The sequence below is a fragment of the Myotis lucifugus genome, unplaced genomic scaffold (assembly GCF_000147115.1).
Source record: "Myotis lucifugus unplaced genomic scaffold, Myoluc2.0 scaffold_44, whole genome shotgun sequence".
Lineage (NCBI taxonomy): Eukaryota > Metazoa > Chordata > Mammalia > Chiroptera > Vespertilionidae > Myotis > Myotis lucifugus.
The window spans coordinates 1,022,163-1,046,461 of NW_005871092.1; the positions used below are offsets into that span (position 1 = coordinate 1,022,163).

Below are 24,299 nucleotides of genomic sequence, written 5' to 3' on the forward strand. Positions count from 1 at the left end.
AGTATGTACGTATTAACTTTAGAAAATGTACACAAAATAAAAACTAAAACAGAAGCAAATAAATCAGAAATTGTAAAATTTTCTTCCCGCATTTCAATGAATCATCTTGTACATCTCCTAGGGTGTTGTTGCAGGTAACTTGCCATGGAGACAATTGCTCTAGACTGAAGATGCCTGGGGTAGCCTTGACACTGAACAGCAGCCGGGAAGACAGTAAAACCTCAGTGGAATTTGTTAATGAGTGCATAGTATTGACTGAATGCTGACAATGTGCCAGTGACTTTTCTAGGTGCTTGAGGGTTTAGCAGTGAATAAAACAGAGCAAGGTCCCACCCCTCATGTGGCTTATATTTCAATAGAGAAGATAGTGTGTATAAATATAAATAATATAAATAGCTTAAATATAAATATAAATTATATCAGATGGGGACAATATCTCTTGAAAGTTGTATAGTAAAAAATGTTAATGTATATGAGCTATGAGGATGCTTTAAATATATTGTGTTTTTCATATGGTGCTGATCTGTGGCTGGTGTACATATTTTAAGTGTGGGACTGATATAATATAGGCCCTGTGAGGCTGTGCCCTTGTTGATGACCTGTTCAGCAATAGTCAACAGCTTCGATAAGGATATTGTGTGCCTAGGAAATTCACACGTGACACAAATTCAGGGGAAAAAATAATGGTGAGATCAAAGAAAAGCAACATTATCTCTGAAAGCAATTTATCTGCTCAAGGGCATACAATTAATAATGATACAATCAGATTGGAACCTATGCTTTCTAACTAGTCTACAGCTCTATGTACCATCTGTAAAACAGAATGATGACAATAAAATGTAATAATAAGATCTGTGGAGAGTATTGGTGAACAATATGAGTTAAGGGTCCTTTAGAGGTGAAAAGTTTGCTAGAGATTAACCAGCCCTAACCCCTCATGTCACAATTAAGGAAACCAAATCCTCAGGAGAGCAAATGCCTTGTCCAAGGTCATGCCACTCACACAGTGTCAAGGATGGAAACACTAATCCAGGTTCCTGACTCACTCTAGTGATCCTTCTCATGGGAAAACCAAAAAAGCCAAGAATCCCTTTCTTTTGACCTCTTTGCATCTCAGGGAAATCATGTTGACTCAGAAATCAATGTGTTTGTCTCACACTAACAAATAACGGATAAATAAATGGGGCAACTTCAGTTAAGTTGACTTCCTGCAAGGATTATGTGTTGCCAAGGTGTGAATGTTTGTGTCTCTCCAAAATTCAGATGTTGAAATCTAACTCCTAGGGTAATGGTATTAGGAGGTGGGGGCCTTTGGGAGGTGATTAGGTTATGAGGGTAAAACCCTGACATGGGATTAGTGCACTTATAAGAGAGGCCAGAGTGATCCTCACCCCTTCTACCAGGAGAGGATAAAAGGAGAGAACAGCTGACTGAAAGCCAGAAAAGGCCTTCATCAGAACCCTACCGCGCTGGCACCCCGATCTCAGACTCCCAGCTTCCAGAACGGTGACAGATAAATTTCTGTCCTTCAAATACCATCCAGCCCAGCCAGCATGGCTCAGTGGCTGAGTGTCAACCTATAAACCAGGAAGTCACAGTTTGATTCCTGGTCAGGGCCCATGCCTGGGATGCAGGGTCGATCCCCCAGTGTTGGGCGTGCAAGAGGCAGTGGATCAATGATTTCTCTCTTTATTGATGTTTCTATCACTCTATCTCCCTCTATCTCTCAAATAAATAAACAATAGATTTTAAATTTTAAAAAAAGCCATCCAGCCTGTGGTACTTTCTTATAGCAGCCAGAACAGACTAAGAGGTGTGTTGGCAATTAGGGTAGCACAGGTAGGAACATTAGAGAGTTCCGTGTCCTAGTGCTTGGAAACAGGCTGAATATTAAGTTTAGTTTATACCTGAAAATATCTGGGCTTCTAAGCTTGAAGTTGGCTTCTCTATAACTACTTGTAAAATGACTAAGATTCTGACCCTCCTGAGACACACAGTGTTAGTCTCCATATTGGACTGCCAGGTCCCTGGCCCTGGTTTAACCATCCTTGAATAGCTGCTCTATATTTTTTCAGCCTACTGTAACACAAACACATGATTTATTCCTGGGTATTGGTACCTCTAAAAAAATACCCTGAGAGGCTATTGCTCACAAATTCTTCAATGGAGAAGGGAAAGTGATCCAGTCTGTAAAGTTTGGAGGGCAGCAAGGACAGAATTGGAGTAGGTGTACAAGGGAATTAAATCCATCTTCACAGCAGAGACAAAAACTCCTGGGCTGTCAAAACGAGCTAGTCTCCTTGGTACTTTGCTTATTTACAAAGCACTTGTGGAGTTCTGAGTCCAGGTTTGAAAGGATTTGCAATGGGCAAACACTGAGATGAGATCCTGTGAAAATACTCTGAAGGCTATGCCGGTTTGCCTTTGAACTCTTGACTGCTCAACCAGGAAAACCAATGTGATGATGAAAAATACACCTTTTAATGTATCTTTTTTTAAAATATTTTTTTATTGATTTCAGAGAAGAAGGTGGAGGGAGAGAGAAATAGAAACATCAATGCTGAGAGATAATCATTGATCTTGCACACCCCACACTGGGGATCAAGCCCAAAACTCAGATATGTGCCCTGGCAGGGAATCAAACTGTGACCTCCTGGTTCAGGGGTCAATGCTCAACCACTGAGCAACACCATCCAGGCTTAATTTACCTTTTTAAAAGAAATTAATATTGTACTATGGGTGTAAATTCCTAAAGTTAGAGTTGAAAACCTATCAGAATGATGGAAAGAGGAGAGGTGGGAGAAGAGGGGGGTTTATAAAGGTGGGTAAACAGGGGAGGAGAGAGGACAGGGCAGGTGGAGGAGAGAGTGAAAGAGAAAATGAGGAAGAAAATATAGAAGAAAAAGACAGGTAGATGAAAGGGTTGGAGACATGATGAGGATGACAAAGGGGAGAGGAGGAGGAGGAGAAGAAGGAGGAAGAGGAGGAGGAGAAGGAGAGAAGAGATTCCATTTTCTGTGGCTATTCTCAAGTGGTCTCAGTGCCTTCCTGTTGGTTGTCGTCCACCAGTCCACCTCATTGGGAAATATGCTTGATTGCTTTATTAATATAATTGGCATAATTGATATAAATCACACTTTTCATTTTTATTTTTTATTTCTTGATTTCAGAGGGGAAGGGAGAGGGAGAGAGAGAGATAGAAATATCAATGATGAGAGCAAATCATTGATTGGCTGCCTCCTGCATGCCCCCCACTGGGGATCAAGCCTGCAATCTTGGCATGTGTCCTGACTGGGAACCGAACTATGACCACCTAGTTCATAGGTTGGCACTCAACCACTGAGCCACGCTGGCTGGGTCCACACTGTTTTTTAAAACTCTAATACTAAAAGCAATATGTCAAACATAATGGAAAGTGTGCTAAAGTTTAAAAAGAAAAACAACAACATTCACACAATCCTTCCATCTAGAAATAACCACCTTTAATGTTTTGTTGTTGATCCTTTAGTACTTTTTCTCTGTGTAGGCATTCTTTTTTTAAAAAATAATTTTTGCATCATACTAATAACATAACACAACAAAGTGTACTATGGACATGCACTGTTTTTCCAGCTGCACAATATTCTATAATATACTTAAGTCACATTCTGACCATGGGGTATTGGTATTGTCTATACATGACACTGTGCTAATTATCGTTGTAGGTAAATATTAGCATGTCTCACTGAACTCTCAGTTTTTCAATTGGAAGAATTATTAAAAAAGGGAATTTCACTGGTTTGAAGAGAACAGATATTTGTTTAAGACTCCTGATTTATTGTCCAACTGTCTCCTGGAAAGTTTATACAAATTACACTCCTAGGAACAGCATATAAAGCTGTCCATTTCCCAAGTTCTCACCAAGGCTAAGCATTACCTTCTCAAAAATTTAATCCATTTGATAGACTAATAAAAGCCATGCCATTTTTGCTCCAATTTTTATTTTCTACATGTGAGGTTAAATATTTTTATTTAATTGCCACTTTATTCTTTTATAAACTGCCTGTCCATATTGTGGGTCTACAGAGATGGTATCATTCAAGGTTTTCATTTATAAGAATGCTTATTTGTTTAGGATAGTTACCCATTTTCTGTACCATATTTTTCATATATTTGAAAATTGGTCAATTAGAAATCTGGATTTTTTGTTCAGGGAATTAAAATCACTGTGAAACAACAGAGGTCAGCACCCCTCAATGGGTTTGTTTTATTTTGAGGGAGCAGCAAGTCTTGCATTTTTCCTTGGCTAGGACAGAGAGACAGGGAAAGGGAGAAGAGTGTGTGTGTGTGTGTGTGTGTGTGTGTGTGTGTGTGTGTGTGAGAGAGAGAGAGAGAGAGAGAGAGAGAGAGAGAGAGAGAGAAAACCTGCACATCACCCTCCTTATGGTAAAGAAGATGCGGTGAGATGCCCAACTAAACAAAGAGGGGAGGATGCAGAACCACTGGGGGGAATCCCCACCTCTGAGACCAATGAAGGGAATGCATCACTGGGAAAATGCATTTACTTCTGAGCTCTTCATCCCAGGTCAGACCCTAAAATATTCCTTTCAAAAGAACTTGATTAGGCAGAGAGGCTTTGCCCTTATTTAACAGGTGACATCTTAATGACACATTAATATCTACCAGGAATTATCTAGCTACCAGCTCCAATCAAGGGCAGAGAGATACTTGAGACAAAAAAGAAACAAAACATAATCCAGTATTGGGCTTATTCACCATCTTTTCCAGTCACCCTATTGGTTGAGAAACTACACAATGGTATTAGTAAGCATCCAAGAGGGGGCAATTATTCCTTAGAGAAGAATCCTATATAATAAAGAGCTAATATGCTAATTAGACCGAACAGCAGAATGACCATCCAGTCGACCTTCCAGATGAAGCCGGGGTTGTGAGGGCTGAGGCAGCCGGGGCTGCAACTAGTTCCAATATATAAGAAGTGATCAAAATAGAAAATGTCCATGAGAACGCCACAGTAATAATTGCTAAAAGCAAAATCGACTGATAAATACTAAAATTAGTGGGTAAAATTCATATCATTAAAGTATCTCCCAAAATATTTACTAACCCTTTGCACTCCGCTGTCCCCTCTCAGGGGACATCGGAATTCTAGCATATCACTCGGATGTCCCCTCTCAGGGGACATTGCAGTTTGTTAGTGATTACGGGGAATTGAGTTATTTCAACGCAACTTTTTGAGACATGCATGTTTCCCTGAAGTTTTATCTTGAAATGGCACAAGAAATTAAATCAAAATATCGTAAAATTACTAAGATATATACAAGAAATGTCAGCGGGTTTTGTGTCGGATTAAACAATAAACTACATATTCCCGATGTGGGACAAAGAAAACGGGACTGCATTGTGTGTTCTAACAGGAAAACACCTGGTGGCAGGCGTCAAACCACTTATTACTGTCAAACATGCACTAATCAGCCTGCAATGCATATTGGGGAGTGTTACAAAACTTATCATACTGTACAAAATTATATACAATAAAATATTGTTTTTTTTGCAAATATACATTCCTCGATGTCACCCAATTCATATAAGTCCAATATCATTATAATACGTTACTTGGTTCCAAAATTATACTAAATAATACGAGGGTCTGTAAATGCACGTTTCCGCCGCAAAGTAGCGTCGAGTAGCTGGTAGCCAATGTCCAGAATGGTTCGGAGTGCAAAGGGCTAATTATTGTGGCAATCTTAACATATGTTCGTGGAATTTTTGATGCTCCTCCTGCCAGGATTTGGAGCTTAATTCTCCTTCCCTTGAGTATGAACTTCAAAAAAATAAGAGCATGAAACAAAGAAAACAGTAACTGCAGTGGAGAAACCTGGCAGATACCTCTTAGGCAAGTGGTCAAGGTGAACATCATCAATAATGAGATATATTGATGCTTGTACTTCTTGATGCGATGTCATAAGAAGTGTACATCATTTCTGTGATATACTTCCTGACAATCTACAACCCTGTAATTATGAAAAAATACTAGCCTAACCCAATCTGAGGGACATTCTACAAAACAACTCACTAGTCAATAATTTTATAACAACAGTGAATGGTGTTGGGTGGTACTGGAAATACTGGGAGAACACTTTGTAAAGTATATGATTGTCTAACCACTATGCTCTACACCTGAAACTAATACAAAATAAAATTGAATCTAAATGGTAATTTAAAAAAATAACTGATTAGTGATCTCTAAAATTATTCAGTTCATCAAAGGTAAAGAAATACTGAGGAACTGCCACAGATTTGAGGATATGTGAGATTGCAGAAATATGATAAATAAATGCAATGTAGGATTCTGGGTTGAATCTTGGATTGGAAAATAGGACATTAGTAGAAAACATATGGAAACCCAAGCAAGATTTCCATTTTAGATGGCATAATATGCTAATGCTATTTTCTTGTTGTGAATATTGCACCATGATTATAGGAAGTGTTAATATTAGAGCAAGTTGAGTGAAGAGATATGGAAACTGTCTTATCTTCGCAATTCTTCTGTAATTCTAAAATTATTTCAAAATAAAAAGTTAAGGGAGAAAAAAACTATGCCAAATCTTGTAAGAATATACTTATTTATAGCAAAGCTACTATAAATACTCAAGTGATCTGTTTTTACTAAATCAGATCACTGTGACGGACTGATGATGTAATTTCATCATGTAAAGCAGATAAACTACTGTAGCATTTCAGGCTGTCATTAGTTCATGATTCATAGACTTCAGCGATCACAAAAATAAAGTTATATTCTTTTTTTAAAATGTTGATTGGAAAAACGGCTCATTGCTGAAATGTTCTTACTCTCTTTTTATTCAGAAGTAGAAAACAATATGGACATCCAGAGTTTTTATTTATTGTAGGTCTGCCCTGGTTATTATGGGAAGAGCCTGATGTAGGCTGACAATATAAATATGGTGGGTGCAGGAACTGTTGAATGTGAGGTCAAGTGTGGGGTTTGTGCTGATGTGGCTCTATGCTAGATCTATTTTGGATTCTACCTCTTGGCTAGTGAGTTACTCAGGAAGGCTAACTGCTCATGTGAGACACATGGAAGAAATGGTGTGTTCTCTGGGTTGGTGATGCAGAAGGGATCCCAGGCACATAAATATTCTAACAAGTTTCCTCTTGTCACAATAGAGTCATAAAGTTGCTCTGTTCAGCACATGATAATGGCTTTGTAATTCAATTATGGGTAATATTTGTCCTCTGGGATTTATTTGCCTTAAACTTCAGCCTTCATGTAAATCCCTTTACCATAAATCTCATAAATGCTGCAGCAGATTCTGTCCCCAATCCCAGGGCACATTTCGCCATGCCTGTGAAAACCCTGACAGCTTTCTCTACGTGATGGAATTGCTGTGTTTGAGGTGTTGCTGTTTTAAGTGCCAGAGCCAACCATAAAAAACAGTGGGACAGGTCCATTTCCTCGGTTACTCTCTTTATAGAAATATAAATTCTGATGGACAGATAGAAAAGTTCCAGTTCACCCAGAAGGCTGTTTTCAGCCATTTAACTAGAATTTGGTAGAAGGGAGTCCTGCAAGTCGTAGGAGGTCTGATGCAATGGTTTCTATATTCTGTAAGAATCCTGAGATTCTGATGCACAAACACATCAGGGCCGGTCATCTACATGGATTCACTCATCTGATAGTTGTTTTTTGGATCTTTCTCAACCTGCTCTGCCTTTCATTCCTGCCCAGTCAAATGAGCCAGTCTTCTGGGTCTTCTCTACCCTCCTGTCTAGAATTTACGGCCCCACATCTTATTAGTTATCTACTAAGACAATCCTCTCTAACCCAACCTTTGATTTGAAAAATAAATATTTTTGGTTGCCTGACTCTCAATATCCATTCTTCATTTTTCACTCATCCAGCAATTATTTATTGTGCACCTATCCCATCAATTCCAAAATGCTCACTTTTTTCATTTTAACATCTTTTAAATCAGTAGTTATCTTACAATCATTGAAATGATAAAGTTTGTCAGAAAATTTTTGAGATACATAATAAAAGGGTGCACCTTCATTCAATGAAAATTTATAAAGTTCATGATATATGGTCTGTGCCAGCCACTGTTCTAGGAACTTACCTATCTTAGCTCTTTGGTCAATTTCTTCTTATCTTTGGCCCATCAAAGGACAAATCCTTTTCCTTAGGAAACATTCCCTAGAGACTTCCCACCACATTATAGATTAATATGCATATATATTTGTGTGTGTGTGTGTGTGTGTCCCTTCCTTTTCATCTTTCCCACTCTTCTTCTGTGTTTCAACAAAGATGTGTTAGTAGTGTTGACCTTACATTTCAGTATTTTGGTTATAGAATACGGGGGGGGGAAGCAAAGGTATGTTTATAATTGTTTGTTTGGAAAATGACAAGTAATACAAATAAATATTACAATAATTAATAAATAATAAGACAAAAATAAACTCTGGTTTGTGTACTCACAACTGTAAGCCTACTTTGCCCACCCTTGTACAGAAGGCAGAAGTATGACTCAGTTAGAAGAGAAATGTCATCCAAGCATAGATAATATGGCATTTGGAATTTGTTCTCATTTTGGGAGGAAGATGTGTCACGTTTTAAGTTGTATAGAGAAAATCCTATCAGGCGAGGTACAAGCATAATTTTGTTTTTGTTTTCATTTGAAAGTTATATGTAGTTGAAAAAGATGTGCACAGGTGCCAAGTTTTCAAGGGGTAGACTGTGATGTTCCATGCTGGATCAACTTGGCTGACCTACAACCATATTCCCCAGAGTCTTTGCATGGTTGCAGGTTGGGAGGGGCCAGAGGGAAATGTGTGTGGGATTTAGTAGATAGGAGAGAAGCAGCAGACTCTGAAGGTCATTTTGGTTAAAGGTGGTGAGAGGCAGTGCAGAAGTAATGGTAGTTATGAACTTGTCCTTGCTCTTCCCTTCCCAATTCCATGGCCAGCTTGACCCCAGATCTTGGCTGCAAACTCACAGAGGGGCGGCTATGCAGGGACAAGATCCTTCCCATATACTTCTGTAGGGGCTCCCTGGAAGTTCCACCTCAAGCTACAAGGCCCTCAAGAGCAAGTTCCCTTTATCTTCATGGCCAAGAGTTAGCTCTAAAAATTACTCAATGGATGCAAATTAAATGAACTGGGTAACAAAAGTTGTCAAATAATTGAGAAGGTATAAAATAGAACAGTAAGCTGATTTTCTATCCATTATTCCTGATTCTGGGGCAACAAAGAAAAATAGATTTGTACACATTAGAAATTCTCATTGAAAATAAATTATTAAGTTGAATAAAAAAATGAGGCTGCCACATTTCAGAAACTCATGAATACCTAACTCTTCTCTATTTCACTTTTAAATAATAGTTAATATTTATTCATCATGTATTACACATGTTTAGGATTTAACCTGAATTCTCACTTTAATCCTGACAAGTCTATGAGGAAGACACTAGTATGATGACTAGTATACATTCCATCACCATAACTTAATAACATATAACATTAGGCAAAATTATTTGACCTCTCTGGGATTTTGTTTCTATATCTATCTTAATTATTTCTCATCCTAAAAAGAAAATGACAACACTTCCCACTAATGGACACTTCTTGTTGATACCTTCCCATGAACATTCTCCCTTCTTTTGTAAAAGTTCCCCAGCCTTTTCTGGGGTTTCACCATTCCTTACTTTCTATCCATGTGGTTAATTGGAATTGATTGTACCCCCTGGTCTAAATGTGAGCATGTTACCTAATCAAGGCCCATAAGTTTTACTCCCAGGAGTTTTCCTGGAGCAACAAGAAAATGGTGTTTTCTTTTCCATTGGAGTGAATCGGGGAAGATGTGAGGTGCAGTGGCCACCAGGAAGTGAGAGTCTGGCTGAGAGTGAAGCTAACACAGCGGACAGTAGAGCTGAGCGGTGGGGAGAGATGAAGACCCGATGACTATAATGAGCCTCTGCATCTAGTACGGCCTAGATAAGACCTTCTGACTTTCCAGACTCATGAGCCAATATCTCCTGTTTGTTTATTTTTTCCTAAAAATAGGTTGCATTTTTCTATCACATCTTGAGAATGAGTTTTGATCAGTAAATTATTTCACATTATTGATTTGAGGAGTGCTTAAAAATATATGTGCAAAGAGGTTGGCACACAGCTTGGCGCACAAACAATTAGCAAATGTAACTTGTTGCCAAAGACGTGGCATGGGAATCCATTTGCATAAATGGCATTGGGCCATGAGGAAGAATGAGGGTGTGTATACATGTTCAAACATATTAAGGATGGAGTTATCTCTCTGCTATGTAATACCACTGTCATATGTCCTCTGAGGGACATCACTGGAACAAGGCTGGTGTTCTAGAGTAACAGAGGTTCATTGTTGAGCCAACTCTTAGTTTTCCATGTGTGAATTAGTCACAGAAAATATGTAATCACCAGACATCTGCCCCTGTTTCCAGTCAGCCCCCTATATGTCAGAGAAACATAATCAATAAGGTAAGTCTGAACCTACTTTTAATTAAGCGAAGCAGCCCTAAGATTGCCTTGTCTTTTGCATAGATGATAGATTGCTGAGTGGGTTATAATTGAAACTGTCTTCTGTTGCACTGACCTAAACTTGAATTAGATCCCAACAAACCACATTCATCAAGTTCTAATAGCAAATTTGGCTTTTCGTTAGGGCTTATTCGCAGCATTTGAGTACTGCTGATGCTACAATACCATGTTCCTCTTCAATGTCAAATTCAACACTTGAGGTCCTTAACTACTGAACTGTTATACTAGCAGGTATTACTGGAGGATGTGGGTGGGAAATAGGTCTTGAATTTGGGGCTGATCTTTGCTACTGAAAACAAGAGCCATGAACCCAGACAGATCAAGTTCCAAAACTTGACTGTATTACATATTATGTATTATGTTGGATAAATTCCCTACCTCACAATCTTATTTTGAGAATTAAGTAGTATGGGTTATCAAGTGCCTGAACCATTGTATTTACTTAACAAATATGAATACCTACTATGAAATTTTATCTTGGGGACAATCAGTCCTCCCATCTTAGATCCCCAATGAGAATCTATCCTCCCATTTTATGTTAACCAAATCGATTTTTTCCTTTTTAGGAGTCATCTAAATCATGGACCCTCATCTTTGAACCATGCAGTTTGACTGGGTCTCAATCCCATCTCCTATCTTAGTTCCTAGAATAGATATGTGCCTGATCTAAACAAGTAATGCATCACCTTATATAACCCTGATCCAAGCCAGGCCACTCAGATTCAATCCTTGGACATAGAGGGGAAGAGGCAGACTGGGCTGATAGGGAGTCAAAGCTGATGATGTTCCTCATTGCCACAAATTAAGGAAAGCCAACTTGAGAAGGCAGCCAATAAAACTGATAGATGTAGAGAGTCAGCCACTCTTAATAATATTATTACAATGAGTCAGTGGGCACTCAAGACAATTCTTAGGTGCCAAGCATATAACCAATTTAGAAGAAACATCTAGTTTAATAAAGTAGGTATTGTCCCCACTTCACAGATAACAAAACTGAGGCACACAGAGATTAAGGAACTACCCCGTGATCCGTTACTTAGCAAATGGCAAAGCTGGAACTCACACTTCCTATCTCTGAGCCCCCTAACCTCTGGTCTGTACTGCCTCCCAATATATCTGATTTCTGAAGGGTGATATTGTGTTTTATAATATACCCTATACATGTAACTTGGTTTTGGAAGCAATTTGTATTTCTTAGAGGAATACTTACATTTATGTTAGCTATGGTAGTACTAACAGCAACCACTGAGATAGTATAAGAATAAGCTTTCATATTCTATAATTATTTTATAATTGCCAATGACTACTTTCAGGCAATAGTAATGCCACCCAAAATAAAGATATATCTCAAATGTACTAATTGATGAGGAAAATACGTCCATTGATCTTCATTTTTCTCTATGGGAAATGCTGTTACTACTCAGGGTGACAACTCAATTTAGCACTAGAAAGTTTCCTTGAGTCCCTTCCACACCCCCACAACCAGGCTCCAAGCTGAAATTATTAAAGGAGCTTCTTTGCATTACACCTTCTGAATAATCCCAGACATCCCCAAAGTTCCTATGTAATTTGAATTAACTGGTTTCCAGCAGTAGGTCTAACATATATTGCTTTGATTGACACCTTGTCTGCCAGTCCAGAAAGTTGAACAGAGTCAGAAAATACAGACCATGTGGACAGAGACCAAGAGATTTTCATTAATAGTCTTATGCACTGTGCAATTCACAAGGTCTCATGCCCTCTCTGGACAAAAACAACCGAGCTTAAAGAACACCCAGGGTCCATTTGCCAAGACCAGCCGGAGAGATACACATGCAGGCATGGTGGTCAAAAGAGCCTTGGGTTTTCTCTACTCATCTGCCTGAATGGGCCTGATTTCTAGGGCTCACTGCCCCAGGCCAGAAGAGAAGGCCAACAGGCAGAGGCTACAGAGTGCACTGGATTGGTAGGGCACAGATATTGGAGAGAGACAAGCTGTATTTGAATCCTGGCTGTGTCGCTTTCTGGCTGTGTAACCTTGGCTAAATTACTTAACCTCTTCATGCCACAGGTTCCCCATCTCTTAATGATGATAATGGAAAGCTTACTTCATAAAATTGTTATGGAGATTAAATAGCTTTGCATAAAGCTGATCACACTGTTAGGGCTTGAATGGGGAAGATGTACCTTTCTGTTTCCCAAGGCAGAGGGAGGGGTGCTGTTTATTCTACTTATCAGACAGATGGATTAGAATTCTTACACAACCATGTGTAAAGTTTTTATAAAGATGGTCCCGTTATGACATTTGGTTACAAGGGCTTCCATAAATAACCAGGCTTTCAGATAGAAGACCCTCATTCAAAGAATAGACAAGAATGGATTGCAATTAGCACCCGCTGAAGCAATGAGGGGGCCCATTCACCTCGTGATGCTGTGTGGAAACAAGACCTTCAGTGAGCCATGGAATATTGTGTACCATGTGCCACCTACATGGGAAATATTCTCATCTCTGTCCTTTTGCCTTGTCCAATTTTTTAGTCAATGCTTTTCTTTGTCCCTCTGGGTAGGAATACACTTCTATTCAGCGCTCTATGAATTGTAACTTTCTGCCTTCTAGTGCTGGGTTCACGTGGAGATATTTTCAGTACGTGGGAAGGGGGACCTGAGGAAAGGTTTGTCCCTCACACCTTCTCATTGGCAAAGCACCAACTCCATTTCTAGGTTAAAGTAGGACCACAGTCATGTAGGCCTTCACTTATTTTCCGAGGCCATTCTGTGCACATATAACACCAAGTGAAAGAGAGACTAAACAAACAAAAAGCCATGGCCACTCTTTACTAAAATGACTGTATAATTTCCAGGCAAAACACACAGAGGTGCAGTGTCTCAGGAATAAGGGACACAAAGAGCAAGAGACAAAGAGAAGTGAGGATCAGAGGAGGGAGACTCAGGGATCGCTAGGGCTGTGTTCCTGGAGAAGGGAGAGGCCCATGTGGACTCCAAAACAACTCTCACGCCACTCCTGAACAAGAAGAGGGGAATGGCTTCTAGGCACAAAAACCTGCTTCGGTTAAAAATGTCTTTCTTAAATATATTTTTATTGATTTCAGAGAGGAAGGGAGAAGAAGAGAGAGATAGCTACATCAATGATGAGAGATAATCATTGATCAGCTGCCTCCTGCACACCCCACACTGGGGAGTGAGCCCGCAACCCTGGAAACTGCCCTGACCAGGAATCGAACCATGACTTCCTGGCTCATAGGTCGATGCTGAACCACAGTTAGAGCCATGCCGGCTGGGCTATAGCTGTATTTTTATGATGGGGAAAAAGATATTCCACACAGAAGTCTCTATGTGTTATCTTTGACCAGTTTATTTGTAAATGGTTGTCTTTCATTTTTTCAGGCAGTTTCACACGCATTTTAAGAGATTTCTCTAATGCACGTCTCTGGCTTTCAACTCCCACAGGGGTTTTAGGGCCGTGTTTGAAAATGAGAAACAGAAAAATGCATTCCTCCTCGAAGTGCATGCAAGTCCAGAGGCTGATGGGAGGCAGTGTGATTTCAGGAGGCATGAAGGGAGACACCTGTCACTGTCCTATTCGCAGGAAGCTCCTTGGCTCCGGAAAGGTCATTGCCCCTGTGATTATGAATGACGTAACAAGGCATACTGACAATCTGCTCTGGGCTAGTGCTTTATAGCCCAGTTTATAGCAGCAAACGTCTGAAACAGCCTCAGTGGCTTTTCGATGGGCAGATTAGATATATCCGGGTAAGGAGTCACATCTTTTGGCAGGGTTAGGACGTAAATTCCAAGGAGTTTGTCATGTAATGTCAAATTACACTAGAATGTTTGTGTTTCTAGGCCATAGAAACACAAAAGCCAAAGGAGCTTGTGTTATTCCCCTTCTTGTCACCTGTAGTCAACATGGCCATGGAGGGAGGTCATCTCTAGTGTAATCAGGAAGATGGGCTCAGGTGGTTTAATAATACTTATATTACTTTCTCTGCCTCTTTTTCTTTTGCAGTTTGTCTCTCCCCTCCCCTCTCCTCACTTCCCCTTATCTTCTCTCTATCACATACATATTTCTCTTCCCCCTTGCACTCATCCGCCAATATACACAGTCTATTTTTGTACATTAAATAAGCCTAGACTTCACCTCCAATCTATATCCTTAGAGGAAAATGATACTTAACTATTAAAAAAAAATGATGACATGTATTGTTAATTGCATCCCCTCATACAAACAAAGAAAAAAGGCGCAGAACAGGGTGTGTAAGCTAACATTTATGTCAATGCAAATTTATGGCTAAATGTTTTTGCCCCCCTCAAATGCATATGTAGAAGCCCTAATCCCCTAAGTCAGCGGTTCTCAACCTCTGGGTTGCGACCCCTTTGGGGGTCAAACGACCCTTTCTCAGGGGTCGCCTAAGACCATCAGAAAACACATATATAATTACATATTGTTTTTGTGATTAATCACTATGCTTTAATTATGTTCAATTTGTAACAATGAAAATACATCTTGCATATCAGATATTTACATTACGATTCATAACAGTAGCAACATTACAGTTATGAAGTAGCAACGAAAATAATTTTATGGTTGGGTCACCACAACATGAGGAACTGTATTAAAAGGTCGTGGCATTAGGAAGGTTGAGAACCACTTCCCTAAGTAATAGTACCAGGAGATGAGGTCTTTGGGGGGTAAATAGGTTTAGATGAGGTCATGAGTGTGACATCTCTTGATGGGATTAGTGCTTTTATAAAGAGAGGAAGAGAGACCACAGTGCTCCCTCTCCTTCTTTCCATCCTGTGAGGACACAGAACCAAGGCACCCTCTGCAGTATCCTGCCATATTCTCTGAAACATTCTGGCCTTCACCAGGAAGAAAATATGTCGGCACTTCGATCTTGAACTTCCCAGCCTTTAGAACTCTGAGAAATCAATGTGTTGTTTAAGCTCCCCAGTCTACATCTTTTTGTGAAAGCAGCTTGAGCTAAGAATATATTTGGCAATTCGTGGAACATTCTGGAAGGGTAAATAAGTAATTAAGAATATTGGTTGCTTCCCATATGATAAGGAGAAGGTCTAGAAACCTTGGAATCAGGAGTGGGAGGAAGACCTGTTTTTAGACTAAACAAGACCTACTTATTTACAATGAAAAGCTTTATTTGAATATGTAAAAAAAATGCATGCATAATGGTTTCAGTAATAAATGTCACTATTAAAATGTTAAGTGTCTGCCTCACAAGTCTCATCCAAACACCAGTTCCAAAGCCCCTGCTGCTCACTAATCTCAGTCATCTTTCTGGGGTTTATTAAGTAATCTGTGATACATCTCTAATATCCCCTTAACATGTTTGCTACACCAGTGCCAGGTCCTGCCCGAGGGGGCTGTGGGCCTATCCCAACCAGAACAGACCTCATGTGAGAGCTCCGGGTGAGAACAAGAATCCAGTGCTTGTTTACTAGGTGACATCTTAATACGGTCCAAAATAAAGCGAGACTCACCAGTAGAACCTGTTGGGGACAACCCCTTCCTGGATAAGCTGCCACCTTCTCCCAAACTCAGCGGAGCTGTATAACTGCAGAGAAAAGAAATTACTTAGCACCACTGAATACACAAACATCAGTTCATCAGAACAGTAACAGTAATAAGAGCACCTACCATTTATTAAGCACCTGCCACAGACCAGGTGAATGCTCCACATATCACCTCTACTCCCCCCATACATTCTGCAAGGCAGATATTAATATCCCCGTTTTACAGGAGAGGAAACTGAGGCTCAGGAAGATTAAGTGACCTGCTGGAAATCGCATGCCCTCTAAATAGTAGAGTAGACTGAGATTCATACCCCATTTTGCCTGGAGAAAAACTCGCCCAAACCACTTGACCCAGCATATGCGGATCACTGCCTGTGTGGGATACATAGAAGTGCAAAGTCTAGTCCTGGCTCTCAAAGAGCAGATGATGCAACCTGACTCTGACTACAATCATGAGAGATGCATTAGCAGCTGGTGATAAAAGGATGCCGAGGAAGGAGGCTCAGCAGCCAATCAGGGACGCTTTTCAGACCTTGTAGAGATTCCCTTGGGATCAGAAGGAATGGCTGCATTCAAACTGACAACTATAGGACAAACATTACTCACAAAGGGGACAACATAGGACAAAGAGGTGAGATATGCAGGGACAAGATATGAATAAGCCTGGCTTATCCAGATATGTTTGGATGAAAATGTTGAGGGCAACTTGGAAAAGGCTTTGAATGGTAAGTTAGGGAGACCAGAACATATCCTGCAGGCAAGAGAGGCCAATGTTTGTCTTCATAAGAGTAACCAGAAGAACTTCAGGCTGCAACAGCAGCCCGCATTGACTAAGTTCTTACTTAGTCATCCAAATGCTTCTCGTGTACTATTTCATTTAGTCCATACCCCATCCCTGTGATATATGAAGTTATTTTGACCATTTTACAGATGGTTATATAGCCGGTAATGGTTCAAGTCCATGTGCACCACTGTGTAAGCACTCTCCAAGGGCAACTGCATAGAAACACTGCTCAGGAGACAGGGTCTAACCCTCCACTGTTCCATCCCTCCTAATGTCTTTCTTCTCCTACCTCCTGTTGTTCCTTGCTCACATGACACCCCTGCTCCTCTCCGATATTCTTTGCAGCACCATGGAACCCTTTTGTGCCTCTGCAAGTATCCTCTGATGGTAGCCCAGAGATTCCTAATGCTGTAGGCATCCTGGTTTCCATTGGTCTCTTGGCTGCTGTCTTGAAAAATATCATTTGGAACATCGTCTTTCTGCTATATGCCTGGTCTGTAACCCACTCACAAACTCCAAACTCCCACCACTGCATTTGCCAAATCCCAGAGTGAATGAATAGTGAGTCACTGTACCGAGGACCCTGCTAGCCCCGCCTTGTCCTCCTGCCCCAGCCCCAGCACTCAACAAAGAGTCAAATGACTCACCAAGTGACTCACCAGGGCTGCAGATGCGCCCGGCATGTCCAAGGAACAAGGCAGCTCTAGTGAGTAAGCACTGACCCTTGAAAAAGCTTCCTACACCATTGTGTCCATTGGATCAAAACACATCCTACAGCCAAAAAAAGCGGAGATATCTGGCTACTAAAGCAAGCGGTTCGATTGGCTCCAACTACACAGCACTTGGAACCCAGCCAAGGAGAATCTGTGGCTTCTTTCTTTCAAGTCTTATTATTCTTTTCTGCCCCATTATGTCTGGGGAAGAAAGTTTTCCTGGGCACATTTCATGCCTGATTCATTTTAAGAGTGTGAAGGAGAGAAGCAGACACAGCTCCCCTCATAGAAATAACAGAGGAGGGCACCGTTCACTCTTAATTCAAACCCAAGTAGCCAGAGGACCCAGGTCCTGCGCTGTAATCCCAGCAAGTCCTGAACACCTTGCACGTTAACATGCAGACTGCTAGGTCAACAGCAAGCACCTGATCTGGGACTTCTGCTGCTCCTTCTCCCCTTACTCTTATCTTTTTTAAAACCCAGAACTGCTCTGCATGAGTTTAAAGAGAACATAGCGCACACCATTGTGTATGCCTCTGTCTATATATAAATATATATTAATATTTATATTTCTATACAAAGATTTATGCCAGTGTCACAGCATCAGGGTGATTTAAAATAATAATTCCGTGTGAAGGCTGATTCACATATATGCTGAAGATCATACATAAACTCTGAGAAATCAGATGGCTACACCAAGTGATTGCTATCCAGGCTCCCACACGGAATTCATTTCCATGAGGAATTGCCAGATGCCAGCATCTGTATGTGTGTATTTCTTTCCCTTCTATGTCTTTTTAAATTGATCCCCCAGGCTTGGATTCAAACCCAGGGACCAGTCAGGTATGTCCCATAAAATTTGTTTTTATCTTCTTCCAGGGGCTGCTGTGTTATTTGTGAGCATCCGGAGGCCCCTCAAGCAGTGAATATACCGAGTAACCCAGTAAGCCAAGCTTCTCTTAGGCAGCTCAGTAACATCCTTTTCGGGTTCTTCTCTCACAAGATACCCTCTGCCTTGTCTCCTTCCCATCCACACCTGAGCATATCCCCGCTGCCATGCCTCCATTCAGGCTGCCCACTCTGGCAGGGGTGGCTTCCGGATGTGCCTACCTCAGTGACTGCCAGTGGTCTGTTTAGGCCCAGATCAAGGTCACCTTCTCCGTGAAGCCTCTCCTACACACTGAAATCCATAGTGGCCTCATGTCCAAAGAACTATGGTATAGTAACAAATGTCATAAAACTACATGGCACATGTTTATATTTAATTTTCTTAGTAGCCTTTCAAGAGAGTCTTCTATGAATGCAAGGCAGAAATTCCTTCCTATGTAGAAATCACCCTAAACTATCTGAGACCGCACCCACGTCTTTGATGGGAGGTCACAAAGCTTTTATGTCAGGAATCCCATCCCTCTTGACCTGCTCAGTGCCTAGTACATAGATGATCACAGGGCAAAAGTATCAATTGAGCACCATGCAAATCTCTTAGTGATGATTCTACCAAGTAAAGTACTCAGATTTGCTTCCATGGATTCATAGTTAGAGGGCTATACTTACACAAGTCAACAAACAAAACTATAAATATCAGCACTTTTGAAACTCCCAAGGATTTGCAGCAAGCAGCTCTTGTATATTCATTCATCCCCTACACAAAGCTGCTCTGTGTCCTCCACATACCACTTCACAGATTTGCCCCCTGAGAAGTTAATAGTCCAGCCTGGTGTTCTACCAAGAAAAGGAAAAAAAAGGCTCGAGCCATTCAAAAGTTAATGTGTTAATTAAACCTGCAGAGTCTGACAGAAAAGTTCTCCACAGAGAAGGGAATGAAATCAAAGACTTTTACCAATGACTCTCTGGGCAGTAGTAGAAGGCTTTGGTTAGAACGACTCAATGTCCTTCAATAAAATTAATGGAGTCACCCTAGCTCTTTTGGCTCCGTGGATAGAGCATCAGCCCACAGACTGAAGGGTCCTGGGTTTGATTCTGGTCAAAGGGCATGTACCTTGGTTCGGGCTCAATCCCTGGCACAAGACGGGGCTTGTGTGGGACGCAACCAATTATGTGTCTCTCTCACATGGATGTTTCTCTCTCTGTCTCTCTCCTCCCTTCCACTCTCTCTAAAAATCAATGGGAAAATATCCTGGTGTGAGGATTAACAACAACAACAAATTTCATGGAGTCATCAGCACCTACATAAGATTTCCATCCCTCCCTGTATGTCTTGGGCTCCACAGCTCTGAGGACTGTCAGAACACAGAACTGAGAACTACCATCAGGACTACCATCAATGTCTGTTGCATCAACAGCAGCAGCAACTGCATTTTCCAGCAATGCTGAGCCTGCAGAGGACCTCAGAGAGGACAACGGGGCATCTGAACCATTTTAGAAGAGCAATTTTCACCTACTAAGCTTTGGTCATGAACAGCAGAATGTGATTCGTGAAAGGGGTGGTGTTTTGTTTTGCTAATAACCCTGGTACAAAATAATGAGGAAAAGACTGAAGGAGCAGAAACAGTATAAAGGGAGGGAAGAAGGAACCAAGGCAGAAAATCCTTCCTGCCTAAAATCATTCCAAACTATCTGAGGCCCTTCCTTGCCTTAGTACATAGAACTCATAAGCTCACACCGGAGGCTCAGCTCTGCCCAAGATCCACCAGCAGCCTCAGGGCCTAACCCTCCATTCTGTCCTTATGCTGGGCTGGGGCGGTCAGCTCTTCCCCTCCCTGCTACGCTCCTCTCCTAATGAGGGTTTTCCTTTTTTTGACATTTCTCACATTGGCTTGTTTTCTTGCCACCTATCTTTGTCTGCTATAAGAAGAGAGTAGATAAAAAATACAGTTGATTGCAGAGGATGCTATTGCAAAGGTTAGTTTTTGTGTGTGTTTTTTCTAATATTCTCCCCAGGATATGTTTATTGATTTTTTTTAGAGAGAGGAAGGCGGGGGGGAGAGAGAGACATCATCAATGTGACAACGAAATATCAATTGCCTCCCAGACACACTAAGAACTGGGACTGAACCGCAAACATTTCGTGTATAGGACTACGCTCCAATTAACTTAGTCACCGGGCCGGGGCAAGGTTAGTTTTAAGCTTTTAACCAATTGTTCAGTCATCTCGGGGGCCACACTCAGGAGGCCTGTAGAGCTGCAAGTTGGATGAGGGCCACAGGCCCCAAGGGAGCAGAAAGAGGGATGCCACAGGGGACACACCGCATAGCTTGGGGGCTGGGAAAGAGTGAGACTCGTCGGCTTTGCTCAGGATTTCTAACCTACAGCAGATTAAGATGGGGCGAGAGAAGGGGGTATGATAGTTCCTCTTAGCATCTTTCTTTGAAGAGAAATTCAACTTCCTTATGTTGATACGAAAGCTTGCCATTGCCACAATCTTCCGGCTGGAACGTCTTCTCAATGTCCCTAAGCTGCATCAGTACAGCCCCTCCTTTCAGACTGTTAGGAACTCATTAGACACTTTCTTTTGCAGCTAGAAAATTGGTCCAAGGACACAACTGCATAGGAGGGAAGAACGGCAACGCCTTTGGTTGATGGGATTGGAAGTGGTTCCCCAGAAACTTCCCCATGGCGCCTTCCCCAGGCAGGAGGCAGGTCGCTGGGTCTCCTCCACAGGCTCCTCAAGACGCTCCACATCCACCTCGGTGGAACACTTCCTGCTGTCGGCTCTTTTTAAGGTTTCCTGCTCCTTCCTCTTTGCTTCTCTGCCCTTCACATTTTAGAGGCAGGAGGCCTGCAAATTGCACTTCTTGAAAAGGCTGACAGAAACCCCTGCCAGTTCTATTTTATTTGCCTCATCCTAACGCTGCCCTGGGGATGGTCTGGGTACAGAGCTCTCATCCAGCTCATGATTCTCCACTTCTCACTGAAAGTTACTGCTTTCTTTTTAGCAAGAAAGAGATGGTACCTTCAGGACTTCAGATGAATTCCTAATGCCGGGCCTGAGGCATGGCAAATATCAAGCTCTTTCCTCCCCCGGCCTCCACAGAGGGAAGGAGAAGGCCACAAATCACTCCGAGGGGAAGCTGCATTCTCTAGTTCCTGAGATAATTTCATGAAACTTCACTAAATGCTGACATGAGCCTTTTCATTGGTGGGTGGGTACAGGGATGGATAGAGAGAAAATCATGGTAACCATTCCAGACCAACACCCCTATCCCCACCAGATATAAGTTCCTCAAAGAAAAAGCTAGCTTGTCAGGATATATCACAGACCTAGTGATGTGAAGTATTTGGTTCAGAGTGCTATGGTGGTGGATGTTGGAGAGGAAAATTTGGAAATCTGCCAAAGCTTTCCAGGTGGGCCTAGGAGTGCAGTTAAAATTTCTCAGTATGGCCCAGCCAGTGTGGCTCAGTTGGTTGAGCGTTGTCCCACGCACCAGGAGGTCGCTGGTTTGATTCCCAGCCTGAGCACATACCCGATTGTGGGCTCAATCTCCAGTAGGGGGCATGCAGGAAGCAGCCAATCAATGATGTTTTCTCTCTCCTCTATGTTTCGATCTCTCCCTCTCCCTTCCCCTCTACCTAAAAAAAACACAATACCTCCCTTCCCCAATTTCTCAATATGAAGATGTAGAAGAACACTGTTCCAGGGTGAACAGGTCAGTCTGAGCAAATTAACAGAGCAGCAAAGTTCAGAGTGGAACAGAGTGACAAATCAGTTAGAAGGTGACTGCAACCAGGCAGGGAAGAGATGAGTGTTTGAATTAGCCAGGGCCCCTGGATATGAGAAGAATAAAAAGGATCACTATTTAAAAAATAAACAAACAAAAATAAACAAAATTAAACTGTAAAAATAAATCTGACCAGATGTGGAGAAGAGAAGGTCACTTCTGAAAGCCCCTTCACTTGGCCTGAGCAGGGGGAGAAGTACATGCAGAGCCCTGGGACTAAAGCCGGGAGGAGGTTGGAGGCATAGATGCACAAAGGTCACAGTGCTGTATCTCTCAAGGTGTCAGATGAATCACAAGGGGCTGATGGATGCCAGGCAGCCAGCCAGGGCCATTTCCTCTGGCCACAGGTCCCGCCCTGTCCCTTCTTCTCCTGCCTTGACCATGATCATCACACAACAGCCCTCCCTCTGCTGCGAAACTCAGCTCTTAGAGTGGGCACCTGTCAGAGGGGACCATGATCATCACACCACAGCCCTCCCTCTGCTGTGAAACTCAGCTCTTAGAATGGGCACCACATGGTAGGTTGGACAGGAAGGCACCTGACTTCGGGTTTCTCTTCCTCTTGGCAGCTTTGAGATCCTGGCTGGGGCGCTGAGTCTCTTAGTACACTGAGTGTGCCATGTGTAATCCACACTTCCAATATCCTATTATAATGAAGGTAGAAGGTTGGCAAGATAACATTTTTAATTTTTAAAAAAGGTGAAAAAAGCCCAGCCTGTGTGGCTCAGTGGTTGAACATCAACCTATGAACCAGGAGGTTGAGGTTCAATTCCCAGTCAGGGCACATGCCTGGGTTGTGGGCTTGATCCCCAGTGAAGGGCATGCAGGAGGCAGCCAATCCATGATTCTTTCTTATCATTGATGTTTCTGTCTCTCTCTCCCTCTCCATTCCTCTCTCTGAAATATATATATAAAGAAGGTGAAAACAATAGAGACATAAATTCACAAAATGTGCCTATTCTTCCTTCTCCCAAAACCACTCCCCTCCTCGACAACATCCTTGGTTGCGACTACTCTTGGCAAGAAACCCTGAGCATTGCTAGATTTCTAAAGGGCCAGCCTTAGAGATAGGCATTTTTCTGGGCATCCCTTGAACGCATTTAAGAAAGAGATCCATGTTCTGAGGCCAAATGTCCTTCAAACTTTCCCACTAGTGCATGGATTAAGGAGGCATCTTAATCTATTCAGACAAAGGGTGGTGGGTAGACCGGATTGAGAGAGTTGACTAAAAGATGCACAGGCAAAAATGTACATCTATTTCAGAGCTTCAATAGCTACTAAATAGCTTCGTTGTGCCTGTCCAAGCCTGAATACCAATTAGTCCTTTTCAACTGTCCATTAGTCCTTGTTCTTGCAGCCCATTCTCTCAAACCATTAGGAATAGGTGGATCCAACTGTTCAAGGTAGCAACTGAAAAAATAATGACACAAACTGGTTAAACAAGGATTCTAAGGTGAACACAAGCCTTCCTTGTTTGCATATGATGGCATTTCAGCTCGAAAATTTGTTTTATAAACAAGCATTGGGGTTGACATTTAGCAAGCTCCCTGATTTCCACTCTAATCGCCAGTTTTGTATTTGGATACTTAAATTATGTATATATGCATAAGATTAGAAATCAGCTCTGACATTGGGAAATTTCAAGCACATGGAAATCCTGCCACCCGGCATGGTAAAGAATGCTCAACGTATTCCTTATAAATAACTGAGTGCCTTTTTACTTAATGCAGGGCCTTGGGAAAACGTGATGGCATTAGGCAGATCCTAAGTGTTTGTGCTTGTGCAGGAATCATTTGAATATCCCCAGGGGGTGTGAGTTTCAAGGAGCCACTTATCTTTTATTTCAATTAGCCCTTTGACATTAAAGGGCTGCTAGGTGTCTTCAAAAACCAATGAAGTTACTGTGAAGACAAATACTGTAATATATAATGGTTTACTGTTATTATAATCAATGATATTTCCTGAGCACTGCCTATCTCCCCTGCTCCATTCTTTCTGGATTCATGG

At 41.6% G+C, this 24,299-nt stretch overlaps 1 protein-coding gene across 1 annotated transcript in view; it reads right to left on the bottom strand.

Moving 5' to 3' along the window:
• SORCS1 (sortilin related VPS10 domain containing receptor 1) overlaps positions 1-24,299 on the bottom strand; it is a 290,995-nt gene that overhangs the window by 137,676 nt on the left and 129,020 nt on the right. The window contains exon 5 of the mRNA XM_006088177.3: positions 16,084-16,157. Within this exon, the coding sequence (XP_006088239.1) occupies positions 16,084-16,157 (74 nt within the window). The remainder of the gene's footprint in view (positions 1-16,083; positions 16,158-24,299) is intronic.